The sequence below is a fragment of the Pecten maximus genome, chromosome 4, assembly GCF_902652985.1.
Source record: "Pecten maximus chromosome 4, xPecMax1.1, whole genome shotgun sequence".
Classification (NCBI taxonomy): Eukaryota; Metazoa; Mollusca; class Bivalvia; order Pectinida; family Pectinidae; genus Pecten; species Pecten maximus.
In genome coordinates this window covers 18346195-18371830 of record NC_047018.1, presented here as the reverse complement: position 1 = coordinate 18371830, position 25636 = coordinate 18346195, and the positions used below count along the sequence as shown (strand labels likewise).

At 40.6% G+C, this 25636-nt stretch overlaps 2 protein-coding genes across 5 annotated transcripts in view; one reads left to right on the top strand and one right to left on the bottom strand.

Annotated features, from left to right (window-relative positions):
* LOC117325413 (arrestin domain-containing protein 3-like) overlaps positions 1 to 25636 on the bottom strand; it is a 67200-nt gene that overhangs the window by 27486 nt on the left and 14078 nt on the right. For all 4 annotated transcript variants that reach the window (XR_004532251.1, XR_004532252.1, XM_033881592.1 and 1 more), the window contains exon 2: positions 14391 to 14603. Coding sequence is in view for 2 of the 4 variants with exons in the window: in XM_033881592.1 (XP_033737483.1) it covers positions 14391 to 14520 (130 nt within the window). In the remaining 2 variants the exon portion in view is untranslated. The remainder of the gene's footprint in view (positions 1 to 14390; positions 14604 to 25636) is intronic.
* Positions 19093 to 23725, top strand: LOC117326422 (uncharacterized transmembrane protein DDB_G0289901-like). The gene is made up of 3 exons (XM_033883171.1): positions 19093 to 19182; positions 20933 to 21783; positions 23677 to 23725. Exons 1-2 carry the CDS (start codon positions 19093 to 19095, stop codon positions 21779 to 21781), a joined length of 939 nt encoding a protein of 312 aa, XP_033739062.1. The 3' UTR covers positions 21782 to 21783; positions 23677 to 23725.

Here is a 25636-nt window from a genome sequence, read left to right as displayed (position 1 = left end):
GAGTTGATAGTTATGTGTAGTCTAACTTGTTACCCCACCCCTGACTTTGAGTTGATAGTTATGTGTAGTCTAACTTGTTACCCACCCCTGACTTTGAGTTGATAGTTATGTGTAGTCTAACTTGTTACCCCACCCCTGACTTTGAGTTGATAGTTATGTGTAGTCTAACTTGTTACCCACCCCTGACTTTGAGTTGATAGTTATGTGTAGTCTAACTTGTTACCCACCCCTGACTTTGAGTTGATAGTTATGTGTAGTCTAACTTGTTACCCATCCCTGACTTTGAGTTGATAGTTATGTGTAGTCTAACTTGTTACCCCACCCTGACTTTGAGTTGATAGTTATGTGTAGTCTAACTTGTTACCCACCCCTGACTTTGAGTTGATAGTTATGTATAGTCTAACTTGTTACCCCACCCCTGACTTTGAGTTGATAGTTATGTGTAGTCTAACTTGTTACCCACCCCTGACTTTGAGTTGATAGTTATGTGTATCCTAACGTGTTACCAACCCCTGACTTTGAGTTGATAGTTATGTGTAGTCTAACTTGTTACCCACCCCTGACTCTGAGTTGATAGTTATGTGTAGTCTAACTTGTTACCCCATCCCTGACTTTGAGTTGATAGTTATGTCTAGTCTAACTTGTTACCCACCCCTGACTTTGAGTTGATAGTTATGTCTAGTCTAACTTGTTACCCACCCCTGACTTTGAGTTGATAGTTATGTCTAGTCTAACTTGTTACCCACCCCTGACTTTGAGTTGATATTTATGTGTAGTCTAACTTGTTACCCACCCCTGACTTTGAGTTGATAGTTATGTGTAGTCTAACTTGTTACCCACCCCTGACTTTGAGTTGATAGTTATGTGTAGTCTAACTTGTTACCCACCCCTGACTTTGAGTTGATAGTTATGTGTAGTCTAACTTGTTACCCCACCCTGACTTTGAGTTGATAGTTATGTGTAGTCTAACTTGTTACCCACCCCTGACTTTGAGTTGATAGTTATGTCTAGTCTAACTTGTTACCCACCCCTGACTTTGAGTTGATAGTTATGTCTAGTCTAACTTGTTACCCACCCCTGACTTTGAGTTGATAGTTATGTCTAGTCTAACTTGTTACCCACCCCTGACTTTGAGTTGATAGTTATGTGTAGTCTAACTTGTTACCCACCCCTGACTCTGAGTTGATAGTTATGTGTAGTCTAACTTGTTACCCACCCCTGACTTTGAATTGATAGTTATGTGTAGTCTAACTTGTTACCCCATCCCCGACTTTGAGTTGATAGTTATGTGTAGTCTAACTTGTTACCCAACCCTGACTTTGAGTTGATAGTTATGTGTAGTCTAACTTGTTACCCACCCCTGACTTTGAGTTGATATTTATGTGTAGTCTAACTTGTTACCCACCCCTGACTTTGAGTTGATAGTTATGTGTAGTCTAACTTGTTACCCACCCCTGACTTTGAGTTGATAGTTATGTGTAGTCTAACTTGTTACCCACCCCTGACTTTGAGTTGATAGTTATGTATAGTCTAACTTGTTACCCACCCCTGACTTTGAGTTGATAGTTATGTCTAGTCTAACTTGTTACCCACCCCTGACTTTGAGTTGATAGTTATGTCTAGTCTAACTTGTTACCCACCCCTGACTTTGGTGATAGTTATGTCTAGTCTAACTTGTTACCCACCCCTGACTTTGAGTTGATAGTTATGTCTAGTCTAACTTGTTACCCACCCCTGACTTTGAGTTGATAGTTATGTCTAGTCTAACTTGTTACCCACCCCTGACTTTGAGTTGATAGTTATGTATAGTCTAACTTGTTACCCACCCCTGACTTTGAGTTGATAGTTATGTGTAGTCTAACTTGTTACCCACCCCTGACTTTGAGTTGATATTTATGTGTAGTCTAACTTGTTACCCCACCCCTGACTTTGAGTTGATAGTTATGTGTAGTCTAACTTGTTACCCACCCCTGACTTTGAGTTGATAGTTATGTGTAGTCTAACTTGTTACCCACCCCTGACTTTGAGTTGATAGTTATGTGTAGTCTAACTTGTTACCCCATCCCTGACTTTGAGTTGATAGTTATGTATAGTCTAACTTGTTACCCACCCCTGACTTTGAGTTGATAGTTATGTCTAGTCTAACTTGTTACCCACCCCTGACTTTGAGTTGATAGTTATGTCTAGTCTAACTTGTTACCCACCCCTGACTTTGAGTTGATAGTTATGTCTAGTCTAACTTGTTACCCACCCCTGACTTTGAGTTGATAGTTATGTCTAGTCTAACTTGTTACCCACCCCTGACTTTGAGTTGATAGTTATGTATAGTCTAACTTGTTACCCACCCCTGACTTTGAGTTGATAGTTATGTGTAGTCTAACTTGTTACCCCACCCCTGACTTTGAGTTGATAGTTATGTGTAGTCTAACTTGTTACCCACCCCTGACTTTGAGTTGATAGTTATGTGTAGTCTAACGTGTTACCCACCCCTGACTTTGAGTTGATAGTTATGTGTAGTCTAACTTGTTACCCACCCCTGACTTTGAGTTGATAGTTATGTGTAGTCTAACGTGTTACCCACCCCTGACTTTGAGTTGATAGTTATGTGTAGTCTAACTTGTTACCCACCCCTGACTTTGAGTTGATAGTTATGTGTAGTCTAACGTGTTACCCACCCCTGACTTTGAGTTGATAGTTATGTGTAGTCTAACTTGTTACCCACCCCTGACTTTGAGTTGATAGTTATGTGTAGTCTAACTTGTTACCCCATCCCTGATTTTGAATTGGAAGTGATGTGTAGCCTGTCTTATTTTTTTTTATATAAGAACAAATGTTTTTTCATTGTCTGGTTTGTATTTTCCATTATCTTACCAATTAACAATAAGACCATGTCTGTAATAAGCCAATCTATGTATACTGCAGTAATATTTGTATATACCTGTAATACACTGTTTGAGTCAAGCTGATATGTTGGCCCCAAGGCTAAGTATAGGATACGATACCTTTCTGTACATTTTAAGTAGATATAACTTTTATGATGGCCTTGGTCAGTACTTCTACACATTCAACATAAGTTGAATTGTTTCATTCTAAAATTCTGGACCATCTAACAAATCTAATATAATTCCATTGCTTGATTGTGTGACTGTTTAACAGGACATTGAGTGATCATGCTTCTACCAGGGATCGAACCCACGACCCCCTGTTTGCCAGCCTGCCATTCCACCATTCGATTCCCTATAATAGTACAAAGCTAGCAGGTGACTGACTATGACGATCGACACTATACTATTAAGATCTGCCACACTAACCCGCCTTCCCCTTCCTTTTGTGTTAGCCTGGAACAGCATATCATCCCAGGTTCTATTCCCAATGATGCCTCTCAATCTCCGGTTGCTTGCATTGGAGTTGTCAATTTTAATAGGAACCAGTAATGAAAAATATCCTGCCAATGATCGGGCTTGAATTGGCGACCTTTTGCTTTCTTGATGAACACATTGCCTTTCAGCTAAAGGGAAATTCCCACCGCTCAGAGCTGGTAAGGTGAGCTATACTCTCCACTTTCACACCGTAATGGTGTTCAGCCTATTTGTCTGTATACTGAAATACAATTTAATGCTGACGTCTCTGTGGTGCTGTACAGTGAGGTCACCGAGGCATCCACATAGCCAGGTTCTCTGGAGATGTACAGAAGAGCCATTCAAAGCCTCCATGAACCCAACATTATATCTAAAGTCTATATTAGATCTCAAAAGTGATATATAATAGGCTCGACCTATCTGTACCAATGAACAACAACAAAACAGAAAATGATTACGCTGACAACAAAAAAATACAAAAGGAAGTTTCTTAATGAATCATTAACAGATCGAGCTTAACTTCAAGGCGTCTAATAAACCTACAACGACGGGAAAACTACTTTTGACCTTTGTAGACTGTGACAGTGAGATTATATTACTATAAAATACAGTGGTCTGTTGGCACCATTAATGTCTTGTGTGACTTTAAAACCTCAATAATACCAACAGTACGCTTCAATTAATGCATTTTTAAAACCTTAACTTCTTGTGTATAGGTCTCTGGCTATATGATTTAAAACAGTAAAAATGCCTTCTGCAGGTTATCTGATGAAGTGTTCTATCTGACAAAATAAATGTTTTAATAATTACATCGAAAGTGCGTCTATACAATATTTGGCAAATCCAAGTAAACTTTTTGTCTTTCACTTGTGAACTACAAGGTACCCCCATCCCATACATTTGAGTGTTGGCCCCCTGTGTTAAGTCTCTGATGTAACCCTACCCCATACATTTTAGTGTTGGCCCCCTGTGTTAAGTCTCTGATGTAACCCCACCCCATACATTTGAGTGTTGGCCCCCTGTGTTAAGTCTCTGATGTAACCCATCCCCATACATTTGAGTGTTGGCCCCCTGTGTTAAGTCTCTGATGTAACCCTACCCCATACATTTGAGTGTTGGCCCCCTGTGTTAAGTCTCTGATGTACCCCCACCCCATACATTTGAGTGTTGGCCCCCTGTGTTAAGTCTCTGATGTAACCCCACCCCATACATTTTAGTGTTGGCCCCCTGTGTTAAGTCTCTGATGTAACCGTCCCCATACGTTTGAGTGTTGGCCCCCTGTGTTAAGTCTCTGATGTACCCCCATCCCATACATTTGAGTGTTGGCCCCCTGTATTAAGTCTCTGATGTAACCCCTCCCCATACATTGGAGTGTTGGCCCCCTGTGTTAAGTCTCTGATGTAACCCACCCCATACATTTGAGTGGTGGCCCCCTGTGTTAAGTCTCTGATGTAACCCACCCCATACATTTGAGTGTTGGCCCCCTGTGTTAAGTCACTGATGTAACCCCTCCCCATACATTTAAGTGTTGGCCCCCTGTGTTAAGTCTCTGACGTAACCCTACCCCATACATTTGAGTGTTGGCCCCCTGTGTTAAGTCTCTGGTGTAACCGTCCCCATACATTTGAGTGTTGGCCCCCTGTGTTAAGTCTCTGATGTAACCGTCCCCATACATTTGAGTGTTGGCCTTCTGTGTTAAGTCTCTGATGTAACCGTCCCCATACATTTAAGTGTTGGCCCCCTGTGTTAAGTCTCTGATGTAACTCCACTCTATACATTTGAGTGTTTGCCCCTGTGTTAAGTCTCTGATGTGACCCTACCCCATACATTAGAGTGTTGGCCCCCTGTGTTAAGTCTCTGATGTAACCCACCCCATACGTATGAGTGTTGGCCCCTGTGTTAAGTCTCTGATGTAACCCCACCCCATACGTTTAAGTGTTGGCCCCCTGTGTTAAGTCTCTGATGTACCCCCACCCCATACATTTGAGTGGTGGCCCCCTGTGTTAAGTCTCTGATGTACCCCCACCCCATACATTAGAGTGTTAGCCCCCTGTGTTAAGTCTCTGATGTAACCCACCCCATACATTTGAGTGGTGGCCCCCTGTGTTAAGTCTCTGATGTAACCCACCCCATACATTTGAGTGTTGGCCCCCTGTGTTAAGTCTCTGATGTAACCGTCCCCATACATTTGAGTGTTGGCCCCCTGTGTTAAGTCTCTGATGTAAAACACCCCATACATTTGAGTGTTGGCCCCCTGTGTTAAGTCTCTGACGTAACCCTACCCCATACATTTGAGTGTTGGCCCCCTGTATTAAGTCTCTGATGTAACCCCTCCCCATACATTGGAGTGTTGGCCCCCTGTGTTAAGTCTCTGATGTACCCCCACCCCATACATTAGAGTGTTGGCCCCCTGTGTTAAGTCTCTGATGTAACCCACCCCATACATTTGAGTGTTGGCCCCCTGTGTTAAGTCTCTGATGTAACCCACCCCATTCATTTGAGTGTTGGCCCCCTGTGTTAAGTCTCTGATGTAACCCACCCCATACATTTGAGTGTTGGCCCCCTGTGTTAAGTCTCTGATGTACCCCCATCCCAAACATTTGAGTGTTGGCCCCCTGTGTTAAGTCTCTGATGTAACCCCATCCCATACATTTGAGTGTTGGCCCCCTGTGTTAAGTCTCTGATGTAACCCCTCCCCATACATTTGAGTGTTGGCCCCCTGTGTTAAGTCTGATGTAACCCCACCACATACATTTGAGTGTTGGCCCCTGTGTTAAGTCAGCTCTGTGTTAAGTCAAACCTATGTGTCAAGTCGGCCCTCTGTGTTAAGAGAGCCCCCTTTATCAAGTCGGCCCTCTGTGTTAAGTTGGCCCCTTTTGTTAAGTTGGCGGTCTGTGTTTAGTCAGCCCTCTTTGTTGAGTTGGCCCCTGTATAGGGTCAGCCCCTGGGCTTATTACATGATACAAGTGGTAATAAAATCCTAGAAATAATTGATGTCTGTTATGTACAAGGAGTCAAACTGTATCAGTATCATGGTCAATGACACTTTTGTTTCCAACTCTTGGTGTCTTAATTGATAGTGGCAAGACGGTCAAGTCACAGACCTATGTACAGTGGCATTAAGTCATAAATAGCAACGTATATCAATAATTAATAAGGAGAAAAGTGTTCAATAAAACCATGAAAAACATGACAGTATCATGATGCCAGGAAAAAATAGTGAATCTTCCTTGAACTGAGAGTAACTCAATGGTCACAACGACAAGTAGCTATCAGCCTGCTGAGGCTCAAATATTTACTCTATATAATGTACATGGTTGTCTGTTGTCACATCAGTAACACCAGATGGTTGTCTGTTGTCAAATCAGTAACACAAGATGGATGTCTGTTGTCACATGTGTAACACTGGACGGTTGTCTGTTGTCACATCTGTAACACTGGACGGTTGTCTGTTGTCACATGTGTAACACCAGATGGCTGTCTGTTGTCACATGTGTAACACCAGATGGTTGTATGTTGTCACATATGTAACACCAGATGGTTGTCTGTTGTCACATCAGTAACACTAGATGGTTCTCTGTTGTCACATGTGTAACACCAGATGGTTGTATGTTGTCACATGTATAACACTAGATGGTTGTATGTTGTCACATATGTAACACCAGATGGTTGTCTGTTGTCACATCAGTAAAACTAGATGGTTCTCTGTTGTCACATGTGTAACACCAGATGGTTGTATGTTGTCACATGTATAACACTAGATGGTTGTCTGTTGTCACATGTGTAACACTGTATGGTTGTCTGTTGTCACATGTGTAACACCAGATAGTTGTTTGTTGTCACATCAGTAACACTCGATGGTTGTCTGTTGTCACATCAGTAACACTAGATGGTTGTCTGTTGTCAAATCAGTAACACTGGATGGTTGTCTGTTGTCACATCAGTAACACTGGATGGTTGTCTGTTGTCACATCAGTAACACTAGATGGTTGTCTGTTGTCACATCAGTAACACTAGATGGTTGTCTGTTGTCAAAACTGTAACACTAGATGGTTGTCTGTTTTCACATCCGTTACACAAGATGGTTGTCTGTTGTCACATATGTAACACCAGATTGTTGTCTGTTGTCACATGTGTAACAGAACATGGTTGTCTGTTGTCACATCAGTAATACAAGATGGTTGTCTGTTGTCACATCTTTAACACTAGATGGTTGTCTGTTGTCACATCTGTAACACTGGACGGTTGTCTGTTGTCACATGTATAACACTGGACGGTTGTCTGTTGTCACATATGTAACACTAGATGGTTGTCTGTTGTCACATGTATAACACTAGATGGTTGTCTGTTGTCACATGTATAACACTGGATGGTTGTCTGTTGTCACATCAGTAACACTGAATGGTTGTCTGTTGTCACATCAGTAACACTGAATGGTTGTCTGTTGTCACATCTGTAACAATAGATTGTTGTCATCATGTGTCGGTTGTCAGGTTCCCTACAGTATTTACAGAGTCTATTGATCCCCCATAGCGTGCTATTGTCTCACTGCAAACTTTAGATGAATCAACTGCCCATTATCAGGAGAAATGGATTGTTTTAGATCGAGATGAATTATTTCCTTCCCGACAAGAGGGTCTGTTTTTTACTGCCGAATCCATATTGCTAAAAGTACAGTAACACAATTTATAAGGCCTGTATATCTATCCCTGAAGAGTGCAAAAGAACACTTGATTCATATAATTACAGCTACGCTTTAGACTTGTCCAGCGGTGTATATCCGAACTACGAATGAGGACTCACGGAAGAGCAATGTCCCGGAATTTTCCTAATTAGTCCAGCTGGAAAAATGCCAAATTCTAAAGCCAGGTTCAAAAACAGAAACAATGGTTGCTCTGCAAGAAATTTCATGGAAAACAGAATGGAAACATGAGATGTATTGTAGAAAAATAATTAAGTAAAATACAGGTAACTAATTAACATTAAATAAGCAAATAGGTACAGAATGTGATGTAATTATGTCTCCTCTTCTAATAGGTACAGAATGTGATGTAATTATGTCTCCTCTTCTAGTAGGTAGAGAATGTGATGTAATTATGTCTCCTCTTCTAATAGGTACAGAATGTGATGTAATTATGTCTCCTCTTCTAATAGGTACAGAATGTGATGTAATTATGTCTCCTCTTCTAATAGGTACAGAATGTGATGTAATTATGTCTCCTCTTCTAATAGGTACAGAATGTGATGTAATTATGTCTCCTCTTCTAATAGGTACAGAATGTGATGTAATTATGTCTCCTCTTCTAATAGGTACAGAATGTGATGTAATTATGTCTCCTCTTCAAATAGTTACAGAATGTGATGTAATTATGTCTCCTCTTCTAATAGGTACAGAATGTGATGTAATTATGTCTCCTCTTCTAATAGGTACAGAATGTGATGTAATTATGTCTCCTCTTCTAATAGGTACAGAATGTGATGTAATTATGTCTCCTCTTCTAATAGGTACAGAATGTGATGTAATTATGTCTCCTCTTCTAATAGGTACAGAATGTGATGTAATTATGTCTCCTCTTCTAATAGGTACAGAATGTGATGTAATTATGTCTCCTCTTCTAATAGGTACAGAATGTGATGTAATTATGTCTCCTCTTCTAATAGGTACAGAATGTGATGTAATTATGTCTCCTCTTCAAATAGGTACAGAATGTGATGTAATTATGTCTCCTCTTCAAATAGGTACAGAATGTGATGTAATTATGTCTCCTCTTCTAATAGGTACAGAATGTGATGTAATTATGTCTCCTCTTCTAATAGGTACAGAATGTGATGTAATTATGTCTCCTCTTCTAATAGGTACCGAATGTGATGTAATTATGTCTCCTCTTCTAATAGGTACAGAATGTGATGTAATTATGTCTCCTCTTCAAATAGGTACAGAATGTGATGTAATTATGTCTCCTCTTCTAATAGGTACAGAATGTGATGTAATTATGTCTCCTCTTCAAATAGGTACAGAATGTGATGTAATTATGTCTCCTCTTCAAATAGGTACAGAATGTGATGTAATTATGTCTCCTCTTCAAATAGGTACAGAATGTGATGTAATTATGTCTCCTCTTCAAATAGGTACAGAATGTGATGTAATTATGTCTCCTCTTCTAATAGGTACAGAATGTGATGTAATTATGTCTCCTCTTCAAATAGGTACAGAATGTGATGTAATTATGTCTCCTCTTCTAATAGGTACCGAATGTGATGTAATTATGTCTCCTCTTCTAATAGGTACAGAATGTGATGTAATTATGTCTCCTCTTCAAATCAATGCGGACATCGGTTATGGTTCTTTCTTGTCAAGGCCATAACTTCTAAACTGTTAAAGACTTAATGAAAGTTGCTGTATCACCCAATGATGAAGTGTAAAGTGCCCTGTCAAAGGTCACAGAAGTGCACATTTTCCCAATAATATCTTGTCCAGGCGATAACTTTTAAACTGTCATAATAATTTTCAGGTCAAAGGACAATCAAATATAAATATTTTCAATGCCTAGTTAGGGACAAGGGGAGAAATATGGTCTTGTTCACAAAAGCAATTATCTTGTCAAAATCAGTTACATTTCTCAATTTAAGGAAACAAAATCTCTAATCCTTTTCAAGGTTACACACAATTTGATTGTATCTTTGGTTTACAAACCAGCACTCTATACCATGTGGATTCTCTTTTCTTCACAGTATAGCTTTGTAATGCTGTTTCAGGCCATGTATCTGTTGTAATACATGAATATATGCATGGATTCATTTTCTGTTCGATAGCTTTTGTATTCACTGTGTTTCAGGAAAGTATTGATTCTGAGAGTCATCATACCCAGGTAATGGTGGTCACATCCGACCACTCAACCACCCATTAGTTTAGTGTTATTTAAACATTTATTTATCCAGCCTCTCCATACCTAAATTAAAACATAATTTACTTAACCTGATGATGTTTAATTTTAATATCAATCTTTTTTGTTTTAAAAACTTCCCAATAATTTTTAATCCCATATGGTATATTATACATAAAGTAATAACATCTAACTAGTTTCTGCAAAGTCAGTCCATGTGTTACCCCTAGTAACAACCCTTCCATGTGTTGCTCCTAATAACAACCCTTCCATGTGTTACCCCTAGTAACAACCCTTCCATGTGTTACCCCTAGTAACAATAGTAACACCACCATATACCCATCCATGTGTTACCCCTAGTAACAAAAGTAACATCACCCTTTACCCATCCATGTGTTACCCCTAGTAACAACCCTTCCATGTGTTACCCCTAGTAACAATAGTAACACCACCCTATGCCCATCCATGTGTTACCCCTAGTAACAATAGTAACACCACCCTATACACCATCCATGTGTTACCCCTAGTAACAAAAGTAACATCAACCTATACCCATCCATGTGTTACCCCTAGTAACAGTAGTAACATCACCCTATACCCATCCATGTGTTACCCCTAGTAACAATAGTAACACCACCCTATGCCCATCCATGTGTTACCCCTAGTAACAATAGTAACACCACCCTATGCCATCCATGTGTTACCCCTAGTAACAGTAGTAACACCACCCTATGCCCATTCCATGTGTTACCCCTAGTAACAATAGTAACATCAACCTATACCCATCCATGTGTTACCCCTAGTAACAATAGTAACACCACCCAATACCCATCCATATGTTACCCCTAGTAACAATAGTAACATCAACCTATACCCATCCATGTGTTACCCCTAGTAACAATAGTAACACCACCCTATACCATTCCATGTGTTACCCCTAGTAACAGTAGTAACATCACCCTATACCCATCCATGTGTTACCCCTAGTAACAATAATAACACCACCCTATACCCATCCATGTGTTACCCCTAGTAACAATAGTAACACCACCCTTTTCCCATCCATGTGTTACCCCTAGTAACAACAAGAGGCCCATAGGGCCTGTATCGCTCACCTGGTTGGATTTGACCAAATGTCAAAATAATGTTCATGTTCAATTCCTTTTGTTTGTTAACCTTAAACAATGCTATTTATGGTTATAGCGTGGGGATCCCAACTGCTTTAAAGAAATAATGAAGTCCAGACTCTCTGAGTTTACAACATGCATTTATAACTTTATGACTAGTAGTGATTTAAAGGAATTACCTCTATTTCCCATATGGGGCCCTGCCCCTTTTGCCCCTCGGGGGTCAGAGTCACCATTTATGCAAAATCTGTTCCCCTTCCCCCAAGAATGTTTCTTACCAAATTGGGTTCAAATCCATTCATAACTTTATAACTAGTAGCGATTTTAAGGAATTACCTCTATTTCCCCATTAGGCCCCGCCCCTTTGGCCCCTTTGGGGTCAGAGTCACCATTTATGCAAAATCTGTTCCCCTTCCCCAAAGAATGTTTCTTACTCAATTGGGTTCAAATCCATTCATAAATTTATGACTAGTAGCGATTTAAAGGAATAACCTCTATTTCCCATATGGGGCCCCGCCCCTTTGGCCCCTCGGGGGTCAGAGTCACCATTTATGCAAAATCTGTGCCCCTTCCCCAAAGGATGTTTCTGACCATATTGGGTTCAAATCCATTCATAACTTTATGACTAGTAGCGATTTGAAGGAATTACCTCTATTTCCCCATTAGGCCCCGCCCCTTTGGCCCCTTGGGGGGGTCAGAGTCACCATTTACGCAAAATCTGTTCCCCTTCCCCAAAGGATGTTTCTGACCATATTGGGTTCAAATCCATTCATAACTTTATGACTAGTAGCGATTTAAAGGAATTGCCTTAATTTCCCCATTGGGCCCCGCCCCTCAGGCCCCTTGGGGGTCAGAGTCACCATTTATGCAAAATCTGATCCCCTTCCCTGAAGGATGTTTCTGACCAAATTGGGTTCAAATCCATTCATAACTTTATGACTAGTAGCGATTTGAAGGAATTACCTCTATTTCCCCATTAGGCCCCGCCCCTTTGGACCCTTGGGGGTCAGAGTAACCATTTATGCAAAATCTGTTCCCCTTCCCCAAAGGATGTTTCTGACCAAATTGGGTTCAAATCCATTCATAACTTTATGACTAGTAGCGATTTGAAGGAATTACCTCTATTTCCCCATTAGGCCCCGCCCCTCTGACCCCCCAGGTGAGCTAATAATAACACCACCCTATACCCATCCATGTGTTACCCCTAGTAACAGTAGTAACATCACCCTATACCCATCCATGTGTTACCCCTAGTAACAATAGTAACACCACCCTTTACCCATCCATGTGTTACTCCTAGTAACAATAGTAACACCACCCTATACCCATCCATGTGTTACCCCAAGTAACAAAAGTAATATCACCCTTTACCATTCCATGTGTTACCCCTAGTAACAATAGTAACATCAACCTATACCCATCCATGTGTTACCCCTAGTAACAATAGTAACACCACCCTATACCATTCCATGTGTTACCCCTAGTAACAGTAGTAACATCACCCTATACCCATCCATGTGTTACCCCTAGTAACAATAGTAACACCACCCTATACCCATCCATGTGTTACCCCTAGTAACAATAGTAACACCACCCAATACCCATCCATGTGTTACCCCTAGTAACAATAGTAACATCAACCTATACCCATCCATGTGTTACCCCTATTAACAATAGTTACACCACCCTATACCATTCCATGTGTTACCCCTAGTAACAGTAGTAACATCACCCTATACCCATCCATGTGTTACCCCTAGTAACAATAGTAACACCACCCTATACCCATCCATGTGTTACCCCTAGTAACAATAGTAACACCACCCTATACCCATCCATGTGTTACCCCTAGTAACAATAATAACACCACCCTATACCCATCCATGTGTTACCCCTAGTAACAGTAGTAACATCACCCTATACCCATCCATGTGTTAACCCTAGTAACAATAGTAACACCACCCTTTACCCATCCATGTGTTACCCCTAGTAACAATAGTAACACCACCCTATACCCATCCATGTGTTACCCCAAGTAACAAAAGTAATATCACCCTTTACCATTCCATGTGTTACCCCTAGTAACAATAGTAACATCAACCTATACCCATCCATTTGTTACCCCTAGTAACGATAGTAACACCACCCTATACCATTCCATGTGTTACCCCTAGTAACATCACCCTATACCCATCCATGTGTTACCCCTAGTAACAATAGTAACACCACCCTATACCCATCCATGTGTTACCCCTAGTAACAATAGTAACACCACCCTATACCCATCCATGTGTTACCCCTAGTAACAATAATAACACCACCCTATACCCATCCATGTGTTACCCCTAGTAACAATAGTAACACCACCCTTTTCCCATCCATGTGTTACCCCTAGTAACAAAAGTAAAACCACCCTATACCCATCCATATGTTACCCCTAGTAACAGTAGTAACATCACACTATACCCATCCATGTGTTACCCCTAGTAACAATAGTAACACCACCCTTTACCCATCCATGTGTTACCCCTAGTAACAATAGTAACACCACCCTATACCCATCCATGTGTTACCCCAAGTAACAAAAGTAATATCACCCTTTACCATTCCATGTGTTACCCCTAGTAACAAAAGTAATATCACCCTATGCCCATCCATGTGTTACCCCTAGTAACAATAATAACACCACCCTATACCCATCCATGTGTTACCCCTAGTAACAATAGTAACATCAACCTATACCCATCCATGTGTTACCCCTAGTAACAATAGTAACATCACCCTATACCCATCCATGTGTTACCCCTAGTAACAATAGTAATACCATCCTATACCATTCCATGTGTTACCCCTAGTAACAAAAGTAACATCACCCTTTACCCATTCATGTGTTACCCCTAGTAACAAAAGTAACATCACCCTATACACTTCCATGTGTTACTTGTTCCAATGCTACATTTGTTGTCCTTGGTAACCGGCCCTTATACCCTCTAATTCCTTGCCCCAAATTAAAAACTTACCGTGTACTTTGATGTTTTCTGTTACCCGGGCGATGACACTTCCTGTCAGCACCTCACCAGCATAATACACATCCTTGTCAAGTTCAATCTCGAACTTTTTCACATAATCCATGGCGTGTACGCTACTCATTCAGACGGTGGTCACTTTTACTGGTCAGCTGCTGATGTGGTCTGGTCAGTCTACATCCTTATCATGTCCAGGTCTTACTGGCTCTACAATAAAGAAGACAATGTTTAACAGAGGAAATTGTCAAATTTTATCAATTTTAACTTCACCATTGTTATCAAGATATCTCGACCCAGAAGTCAGTAACTTTTTTTCTTTTAATCTCATTTTCCCCTTTCAATGGCAATTCCTTCCAAGATAAATGATGATAGGACTTTTTTAGAACAATAATTCAAGTGACTAGTTGTATTTTATATCGACAATGTGTTTTCTTTCTGGGTTTGTCGCCCCAGGAACAGCCAGGATCATTTTGAGGTGAGGTATGCTTGTAGCAGCTGCATGGTGACTACAGTACATCATTGAACACAAATTGTCAGATGCTACCATGAACGATTTGGGTAAGATGCCCAGGATGTTCAATGATCTCAGCTTACTGAGAAACTTCCCTGGGTAGGGATCGAACCTGTCAGCTCTCAATCTGAGGAGAAGACGTTAGCTCTGTGATGACAGAGCTGTCATGATCCCTCTGTGGTATTCTGTATAATATAGATCAGTGTGCAGTAATTTGCTTACCAATTTTTCTAAATTTATAGTTTTCTCTATAGAGCACACAGGCATTTGGCCAGATATCAGCGCTGGCTATACATGTATGTGAACACATCTGTGAACTGACAACTGAAATCTAACAATAGTGCTGATGACTGATATGTTGATAAATGATGTATGGTTATTCGATACCAGACAATGGACCAATCAAATATTAGATAACAGCTAATTCATGTTGTTTTGACAGATTAAGCATTATATCTGCTAATATCATGTTTCAATTGGAAAAATATGTCAGGAATTTGTGAAATCTATATAAAAGCCCTTCTGGATTTTTGCCAGTAACATGTCCTGAAGATGTACTACCATTGTCAGTAACATGTCCTGACGATGTACTACCGTTGTCAGTAACATGTCCTGACGATGTACTACCATCGTTTGTAACATGTCCTGACGATGTACTACCATTGTTAGTAATATGTCCTGACGATGTACTACCGTTGTTAGTTACATGTCCCGACGATGTACTACCGTTGTTAGTAACATGTCCCGACGATGTACTACCGTTGTCAGTAACATGTCCTGACGATGTACTACTGTTGTTAGTTACATGTCCCGACGATGTACTACCATTGCTAGTAACATGTCCCGACGATGTACTACCGTTGTCAGTAACATGTCCTGACGATGTACTACCGTTGTCAGTAACATGTCCTGACGATGTACTACCGTTGTTAGTAACATGTCCCGACGATGTATTACTGTTGTTAGTAACATGTCCCGACGATGTACTACCGTTGTTAGTAACATGTCCTGACGATGTACTACCATTGTTAGTAACATGTCCCGACGATGTACTACCATTGTTAGTAACATGTCCTGACGATGTATTACTGTTGTTAGTAACATGTCCTGACGATGTATTACTGTTGTTAGTAACATGTCCCGACGATGTACTACCGTTGTTAGTAACATGTCCTGACGATGTACTACCATTGTTAGTAACATGTCCCGACGATGTACTACCATTGTCAGTAACATGTCCTGACGATGTACTACTGTTGTTAGTTACATGTCCCGACGATGTACTACCATTGTTAGTAACATGTCCCGACGATGTACTACCATTGTCAGTAACATGTCCTGACGATGTACTACTGTTGTTAGTTACATGTCCTGACGATGTACTACTATCGTTAGTAACATGTCCTGACGATGTACTACCATTGTTAGTAATATGTCCTGACGATGTACTACCGTTGTTAGTTACATGTCCCGATGATGTACTACCATTGTTAGTAACATGTCCCGACAATGTACTACCGTTGTCAGTAACATGTCCTGACGATGTACTACCGTTGTTAGTAACATGTCCAGACAATGTACTACCGTTATCAGTAACATGTCCTGACGATGTACTACCATTGTTAGTAACATGTCCCAACGATGTACTACCGTTGTTAGTAACATGTCCCGACGATGTACTACCGTTGTCAGTAACATGTCCTGACGATGTACTACCGTTGTTAGTAACATGTCCTGACGATGTACTACCATTGTTAGAAACATGTCCTGACGATGTATTACTGTTGTTAGTAACATGTCCCGACGATGTACTACCGTTGTCAGTAACATGTCCTGACGATGTACTACCGTTGTTAGTAACATGTCCTGACGATGTACTACCATTGTTAGTAACATGTCCTGACGATGTATTACCGTTGTTAGTGACATGTCCAGACAATGTACTACCTTTGTTAGTAACATGTCCTGACGATGTACTACCATTGTTAGTAACATGTCCTGACAATGTACTACCGTTGTTAGTAACATGTCCCGACGATGTACTACCATTGTTAGTAACATGTCCCGACGATGTACTACCATTGTTAGTAACATGTCCTGACGATGTACTACTGTTGTTAGTAACATGTCCTGACGATGTACTACTGTTGTTAGTAACATGTCCTGACGATGTACTACCGTTGTCAGTAACATGTCCCGACGATGTACTACCGTTGTTAGTAACATGTCCCGACGATGTACTACCGTTGTCAGTAACATGTCCCGACGATGTACTACCGTTGTCAGTAACATGTCCTGACGATGTACTACCGTTGTTAGTAACATGTCCTGACGATGTACTATCTTTGTTAGTAACATGTCCTGACGATGTATTACTGTTGTTAGTGACATGTCCAGACAATGTACTACCAATGTTAGTAACATGTCCTGACAATGTCAATGTTAAATTTTCCTACTGACTGTACAGTTCAGTTTTACGCTGTGAGTTAATGCGTTTGCAGTTTACAAATTCGAAATATGATTTTTTACCTGCAAATTAGTGACATTTTTCATAGACATGAAAACCAATAATAATAAGATTGATATCCAGTAAACAATCCAGTAGTTCCCAAACCTATAGGTAAACTAAAGGGGAGACATCATCTGATATGAGAAATTACATGGATGGCTTTTCATTTATGTTATGTGTCATTCACACCAAAACTATAGCTTCCTGAGATAACTTCAAACTTTAACCCGAGAAAACTTCAAACTTTAACCCGAGATAACTTCAAACTTTAACCCGAGAGAACTTCAAACTTTAACCCGAGAGAACTTCAAACTTTAACCTGAGATAACTTCAAACTTTAACCTGAGATAACTTCAAACTTTAACCTGAGATAACTTCAAACTTTAACCCGAGAGAACTTCAAACTCTAACAACTATATCAACAATGGGATTAAAACCTCCATTAAGATTTCCTGGTCAGTTGTCATAGTCCTGAAATTAAATAAAAATTGACATTTCTAAAAGTTTCTGTCTAATGTAAGGTCGAGGTGAACATGATCATGGAAACATGTTATTGTGTGATACCTATTGACGCATGTGGCCCCACGCGTATGGATCAGTGTGATACCTACACACTTGGCCCCATGCGTATGGATCAGTGTGATACCTATCGACTCACGTGGCCCCACGCGTATGGATCAGTGTGATACCTATCGACTCACGTGGCCCCACGCATATGGATCAGTGTGATACCTACACACATGGTCCCACCCGTATGGATCAGTGTGATACCTATAGACACGCGTGGCCCCACGCGTATGGATCAGTGAGATACCTATCGACTCACGTGGCCCCACACATATGGATCAGTGTGATACCTATCGACTCACGTGGCCCCACGCATATGGATCAGTGTGATACCTACACACATGGTCCCACCCGTATGGATCAGTGTGATACCTATCGACTCACGTGGCCCCACGCATATGGATCAGTGTGATACTTATCGACTCACGTGGCCCCACACATATGGATCAGTGTGATACCTATCGACTCATGTGGCCCCACGCGTATGGATCAGTGTGATACCTATCGACTCACGTGGCCCCACGCGTATGGATCAGTGTAATACCTATCGACTCATGTGGCCCCACGCATATGGATCATTGTGATACCTACACACATGGTCCCACCCGTATGAATCAGTGTGATACCTATCGACTCACGTGGCCCCACGCATATGGATCAGTGTGATACCTACACATGTGGCCCCACGCGTATGGATCAGTGTGATACCTATTGACTCACGTGGCCCCACGCGTATGGATCAGTGTGATACCTATCGACTCACGTGGCCCCACGCATATGGATCAGTGTGATACCTACACACGTGGCCCCACGCGTATGGATCAGTGTGATACCTATCGACTCACGTGGCCCCACACGTATGGATCAGTGTGATACCTATCGACTCACGTGGCCCCACGCATATGGATCAGTGTGATACCTATCGACTCACGTGGCCCCACACATATGGATCAGTGTGATACCTACACACGTGGTCCCACCCGTATGAATCAGTGTGATACCTACACACGTGGCCCCACGCATATGGATCAGTGTGATACCTATCGTCACACGTGGCCCCATGCGTATGGATCAGTGTGATACCTATCGACTCACGTGGCCCCACGCGTATGGATCAGTGTGATACCTACAAACGTAGCCCCACGCATATGGATCAGTGTGATACCTATCGACTCACGTGGCCCCACGCGTATGGATCAGTATGATACCTACACACGTGGCCCCACGCATATGGATCAGTGTGATACCTATCGACTCACGTGGCCCCATGCATATGGATCAGTGTGATACCTATCGACTCACGTGGCCCCACGCGTATGGATCAGTGTGATACCTATCGACACACGTGGCCCCACGCGTATGGATCAATGTGATACCTATCGACTCACGTGGCCCCACGCGTATGGATCAGTGTGATACCTATCGACACACGTGGTCCCACGCGTATGGATCAGTGTGATACCTATCGACTCACGTGGTCCCACGCGTATGGATCAGTGTGATACCTATCGACTCACGTGGCCCCACGCGTATGGATCAGTGTGATACCTATAGACTCACGTGGCCCCACGTGTATGGATCAGTGTGATACCTATCGACTCACGCGTATGGATCAGTGTGATACCTATCGACTCACGCGTATGGATCAGTGTGATACCTATCGACTCACGCGTATGGATCAGTGTGATACCTATCGACACACGTGGTCCCACGCGTATGGATCAGTGTGATACCTATCGACTCACGTGGCCCCACGCGTATGGATCAGTGTGATACCTATCGACTCACGTGGCCCCACGCGTATGGATCAGTGTGATACCTATCGACACACGTGGCCCCACGCGTATGGATCAGTGTGATACCTATCGACTCGCGTGTATGAATCAGAGATGTAACACATGAACCCCAATACTGACAACTGTCAAATGCGTTCAGACATTTTATTGTGATGACCTAGAAGTTCCATACATGATCATTGAGGTAAAGTGCGGTTTGACATTAGTGATTAATTATTTAAATAAATCCAAGCATTGCCAATGCTTTTAGGAGAAAGCCCCTTATATTACTTTGCAAGAAATAATGATAACAAACTTCAATTGTCAAAATCAAACATGACTGCATGTCAGTCATTTTATTTTATTTTTGTGAATACACTAAAAATTGAATTGGCAAAACTTGGGACCAAGGTATAGCCTACATGTGAAGTTTAGGGGAAATCCTTCCAGTACTTCTCAAGTAATAGTGATAACAAGGATTGTTTATACATTTTGTGTAGATGGACCACAGACTATGCACAAGGGACAATTTGAACAGCCCTGCAGTGGTGAAATTTGAAAGGTATTTGGGAAGCAAGTATAATGTAACTACTTTGCAAAGCAAAACAAACACTTTTACTCTAAATAGAATCAATATTGATAAAAGACAAAAGAGAAAACCCATGTGTGCATTGTATATGTCAGATAAAATTTGAAGGCCCAGATGGAGGAGGAAAGCACAAAAAAGGAGTGATGTTTTTGATCAATAAATCTGAAAGGCTAGCAGACGGACGGCAGCTCCACAGCATATGGCTAATTTTTAATCCTTATAGGTTAACGGGTGTTCTCAAATTGGGAATACTCATCCAGTGAAATAGGATGTGTTTGACATATACATCAAATAATGTAAAAAAAAAATGCCAGATGCAATTTGATTTTATATGAAAGATTAATGCAGATTCAAGGAAAAAACATCTACGGTTGTTTTATGATGTAAAAGTAACCTTTTATATACACAATAACATTTCCGTGTATCCTGTGATGGTCGTTGGGATTTTATATCACAGCATCCAATAACAACACTTATGAATAATTAAAAAGCTACTTAGACAGCTAGTTGGACAGTGATACTCATTGTGGTGGTTTAGCCTATCTGTGTTTGAATAATGTTCCCTGATTTGTATGGTTCCATCAGAAGGAAAATGGTGGAAGCTCAAATGGTGGAACCTCTAATGGTGGAACCTTAAATGGTGAAACCTCTAATGGTGAAACCTCTAATGGTGGAACCTTTAATGGTGGAACCTCTAATGGTGGAACCTCTAATGGTGAAACCTCTAATGGTGGAACCTCTAATAATGGAACCTCTAATGGTGGAACCTCTAATGGTGAAACCTCTAATGGTGGAACCTCGAATGGTGGAACCTCTAATGGTGAAAGCTCTAATGGTGGAACCTCTAATGGTGGAGCCTCCAATGGTGGAACCTCTAATGGTGGAACCTCTAATGGTGGAACCTTTAATGGTGGAACCTCAAATGGTGGAACCTCGAATGGCGAAACCTCAAATGGTGGAACTTCTAATGGTGGAACCTCTAATGGTGAAACCTCTAATGGTGGAACCTCAAATGGTGGAATCTCAAATGGTGGAACCTTAAATGGTGAAACCTCTTATGGTGGAACCTCTAATGGTGGAACCTCTAATGTTGGAACCTCTAATGGTGGAACCTCAAATGGTGGAACCTCTAATGGTGGAACCTCTAATGGTGGAACCTCTAATGGCGAAACCTCAAATGGTGGAACCTCTAATGGTGAACCTCAAATGGTGGAACCTCTAATGGTGGAACCTCTAATGGTGGAGCCTCCAATGGTGGAACCTCTAATGGTGGAACCTCTAATGGTGGAACTTCTAATGGTGGAACCTCTAATGGTGGAATCTCAAATGGTGGAAGCTCTAATGGTGGAAGCTCTAATGGTGGAACCTCAAATGGTGGAACCTCTAATGGTGGAACCTCTAATGGTGGAACCTCAAAGGGACACCCTTTTCTAATCGTTAGTAGTCTATCATCATATCCATCAGAACCAGTCAGTAAAAATATAGAAGTACGTTATTTACAGTATGTACTGTATTTACTGTATTTATCCACAAATAAGACCTTGCTCACAAATAATCTAATGTCTCCTTTTTGGCAGAATCAGCAATTTTGAAATATTATAACATGGAATGCCTATAGATTAGTTCACACTATCGGTGGAATGCTTATAGATTAGTTCACCCTGTTGGTGGAATGCCTATAGATTAGTTCACCCTGTTGGTGGAATGCCTATAGATTAGTTCACCCTGTTGGTGGAATGCCTATAGATTAGTTCACCCTGTTGGTGGAATGCCTATAGATTAGTTCACCCTGTTGGTGGAATGCCTATAGATTAGTTCACCCTGTTGGTGGAATGCCTATAGATTAGTTCACCCTGTTGGTGGAATGACTATAAATTAGTTCACCCTATCGGTGGAATGTCTATGGATTAGTTCACCCTATCACTGTCGCATTGCTGCCTACTGATATTCAAAACCTCAAACAAATTTTAATGAAAATGTAGAGTTGAAACTTTTTAATTACTTGACGTATTTTTAACTTTTGAGATCATAAAAAAAGAATCAAGCTTGAGGGAATAATCAATTTCTGTGGTTTTCTTTTTTAAAAACTTTGAACAATTCATTAATAGTTTCCCTAAAATGATAAAGTAAGAAGCATGCTGGGAAGAAGAGATCCCAACTCTGTCCACTTTGACCCAAGGTCACACACACTTCTACACTGCTTATAGATATCAAAATTATCAAAAACATATTATTTTTAAGTTACCATTAGTTCCAGGTCAATGACATTTGGGCAATAGCAGGAATTCCATTGAATGAATGACCTTGACCTACTTCCAAGGTCACAGAGCTCAAATGTATCAAAATCTTCAAAAAACGGCCTAGAGTCATGATTCAGTTTGAGAAATAACACGCACAGGAATGAAAGGCTAGTTTTGTAGAAAAACTGAGTATCTCTACACAAACTTAGACTGCATGAGGAAAAATAAAAATTTAACAGATTCAAAAGGTAAAGAGCAATACAATCCAGAAAACTTCCATAACATCAATACATAGAATATATACAGTCAAACCTCTTGATTCAAATTTTCTCATTACTAACGAACCTATGAATGATTTAAATATTTACAAATAGAAGTTTTCGATGTATCAAACTTTTTTCATACACCGTTAGCTATAATATTATAGGTAATTGACATCTCACGATTCACGATTCGAAGATAACCTGTACTGACCACAGGACAGGTGTTAGTCGTGACTCCCGCGGCAAGATTTTATACCTCTTCAAAGACACCCTGACTGACAATAGGGATATTATGATTGCATGTGTTGTCTACTCCCGATAATGGGATTAATAATCAGGCCAAATTTATGGATTAATTGTGTATTTAGAAGCCATGGCATTTAATTACTCTGGTAGAGCATACCGGTAGTCATCTTTGATGATTGCCACCGCCATTAAAATCAGCGGTCGGTGAATAAATTTTACAGAACAGTAAAACAAGCGGATAAGTTAGAATGCTTTATCTGTATAGTGATGATGTTCAATAAAAGCAAAAGTGATATGAGTAACAGGTGAGTGATGCAGACCCATTGGGCCTCTTGTTTTCTGTAAAACAAAAAACCTTAATATATGCCATATAGGTATATACATACCTGGTATATCAAGTTGACTTTGTGAACTTTGAGGAAACCCACAATCTCACCCCATGTGGTCACTAAAGTTTAGTCAATCAACTTTTGGGAGGGAGTCTTTTTTAAGAGGGACAATACAACAAACAGCTGTGATGGAAATAACCACCATTTGTCAAATACCTATTTTTAAAAAATCATACTTCAAAATATTGCAGGGGAAGAAGGAGGTTGACAAGGCTCAAAGGTACAGTACTTTGTTCCAGGTGAGCTAATTACTGTTATATTTAATTTTTTCAAATGTTCACAGTTTTGGGAAGCAATATTAGATTTCACTCATGCAACAATCCAATTTTGGATGTGAAAGTATAAAAAAATGTTCACAACACCAAAACATTCAGATTTTATGTAACATTGGCTTGTCAGCTAATGTATTTTTATGTCCTTATTTCCCGCCTGTGATCGACTCTAGTACAAATAACATCTGCGCTAATTAAGAAACCAATTAACTCGAAGAATGTTGAGCACAGATTAAGCACTTCACACCCATCATCGGGGCCAGACAGAGCCAGGTGTTACCATCAGTGAGCCTTAGTTTCGTATAATTGATAACTAATCACATTGATCTTATTGGATTTTTTTTCTACAGCAATAAATATGTGTAGATTTCTCTATTATCCTGAAAATGGGGTGTGGATTTGCTGACGCTATAACAAGGTTAATACGGGAAAAATCTTAAAATAGGCATCACATTGGTCAGTCATCAAAGCTAATCTATAATCACATTGGTCAGTCATCAAAGCTAATCGGGCATCGCATTGGTCAGTCATCAAAGCTAATCTGGCATCACATTGGTCAGTCATCAAAGCTAATCTGGCATCGCATTGGTCAGTCATCAAAACTAATCCCGCTTCATATTGGTCAGTCATCAAAGCTAATCTGGCATCACATTGGTCAGTCATCAAAACTAATCTGGCATCACATTGGTCAGTCATCAAAGCTAATCTGGCATCACATTGGTCAGTCATCAAAGCTAATCTATAATCACATTGGTCAGTCATCAAAACTAATCTGGCATCACATTGGTCAGTCATCAAAACTAATCTGGCATCGCATTGGTCAGTCATCAAAACTATTCTGGCATCGCATTGGTCAGTCATCAAAACTAATCTTTGATTTGTGAAGCTTTATAAAACGGAATCCAATTCTGAGAAAATAGCAGATATATCATTTCAACCACATTAAGTCCCCAAATTTAGTAGCATTTATGCAAGGATCTTTATAATCCAAAGCAGATGCAGTTTACTAAAGAGTGATCAATGAAAAAGTGTCTCACAAGCAGACAAGACAAGATAACAGAATCAGTATCAAATTCTCTTACTGACCAAATGATTGTGAAAATGTAGGTTACTAGTGTAGCATGTAGGTTACTAGTGTAGTATGTAGGTTACTAGTGTAGTATGTAGGTTACTAGTGTAGTATGTAGGTTACTGGTGTAGTATGTAGGTCACTTGTGTAGTATGTAGCTTACTGGTGTAGTATGTAGGTTACTAGTGTAGTATGTAGGTTACTGGTGTTGTATGTAGGTTACTAGTGTAGTATGTAGGTTACTGGTGTAGTATGTAGGTTACTGGTGTAGTATGTAGGTTACTAGTACAGTATGTAGGTTACTAGTGTAGTATGTAGGTTACTGGTGTAGTATAGGTTACTGGTGTAGTATGTAGGTTACTAGTGTAGTATGTAGGTTACTAGTGTAGTATGTAGGTTACTGGTGTAGTATGTAGGTTACTGGTGTAGTATGTAGGTTACTGGTGTAGTATGTAGGTTACTGGTGTAGTATGTAGGTTACTGGTGTAGTATGTAGGTTGCTGGTGTAGTATGTAGGTTACTGGTGTAGTATGTAGGTTACTGGTGTAGTATGTAGGTTACTGGTGTAGTATGTAGGTTGCTGGTGTAGTATGTAGGTTACTGGTGTAGTATGTAGGTCACTGGTGTAGTATGTAGGTCACTGGTGTAGTATGTAGGTTACCGGTGTAGTATGTAGGTTACTGGTGTAGTATGTAGGTTACTAGTGTAGTATGTAGGTTACTGGTGTAGTATGTAGGTTACTGGTGTAGTATGTAGGCTACTGGTGTAGTATGTAGGTTACTGGTGTAGTATGTAGGTTACTGGTGTAGT

What these genes read in the sequence shown, in the direction of transcription:
- LOC117326422 (XM_033883171.1), top strand. Translation starts at nt 19,093, where the DNA reads ATGGATCAGTGTGATACCTACAAACGTAGCCCCACGCATATGGATCAG. An exon ending in GGCCCCACGCGTATGGATCA is followed by an intron (nt 19,183 to 20,932) that starts GTATGATACCTA and finishes TGGTTCCATCAG; the next exon opens with AAGGAAAATGGTGGAAGCTC.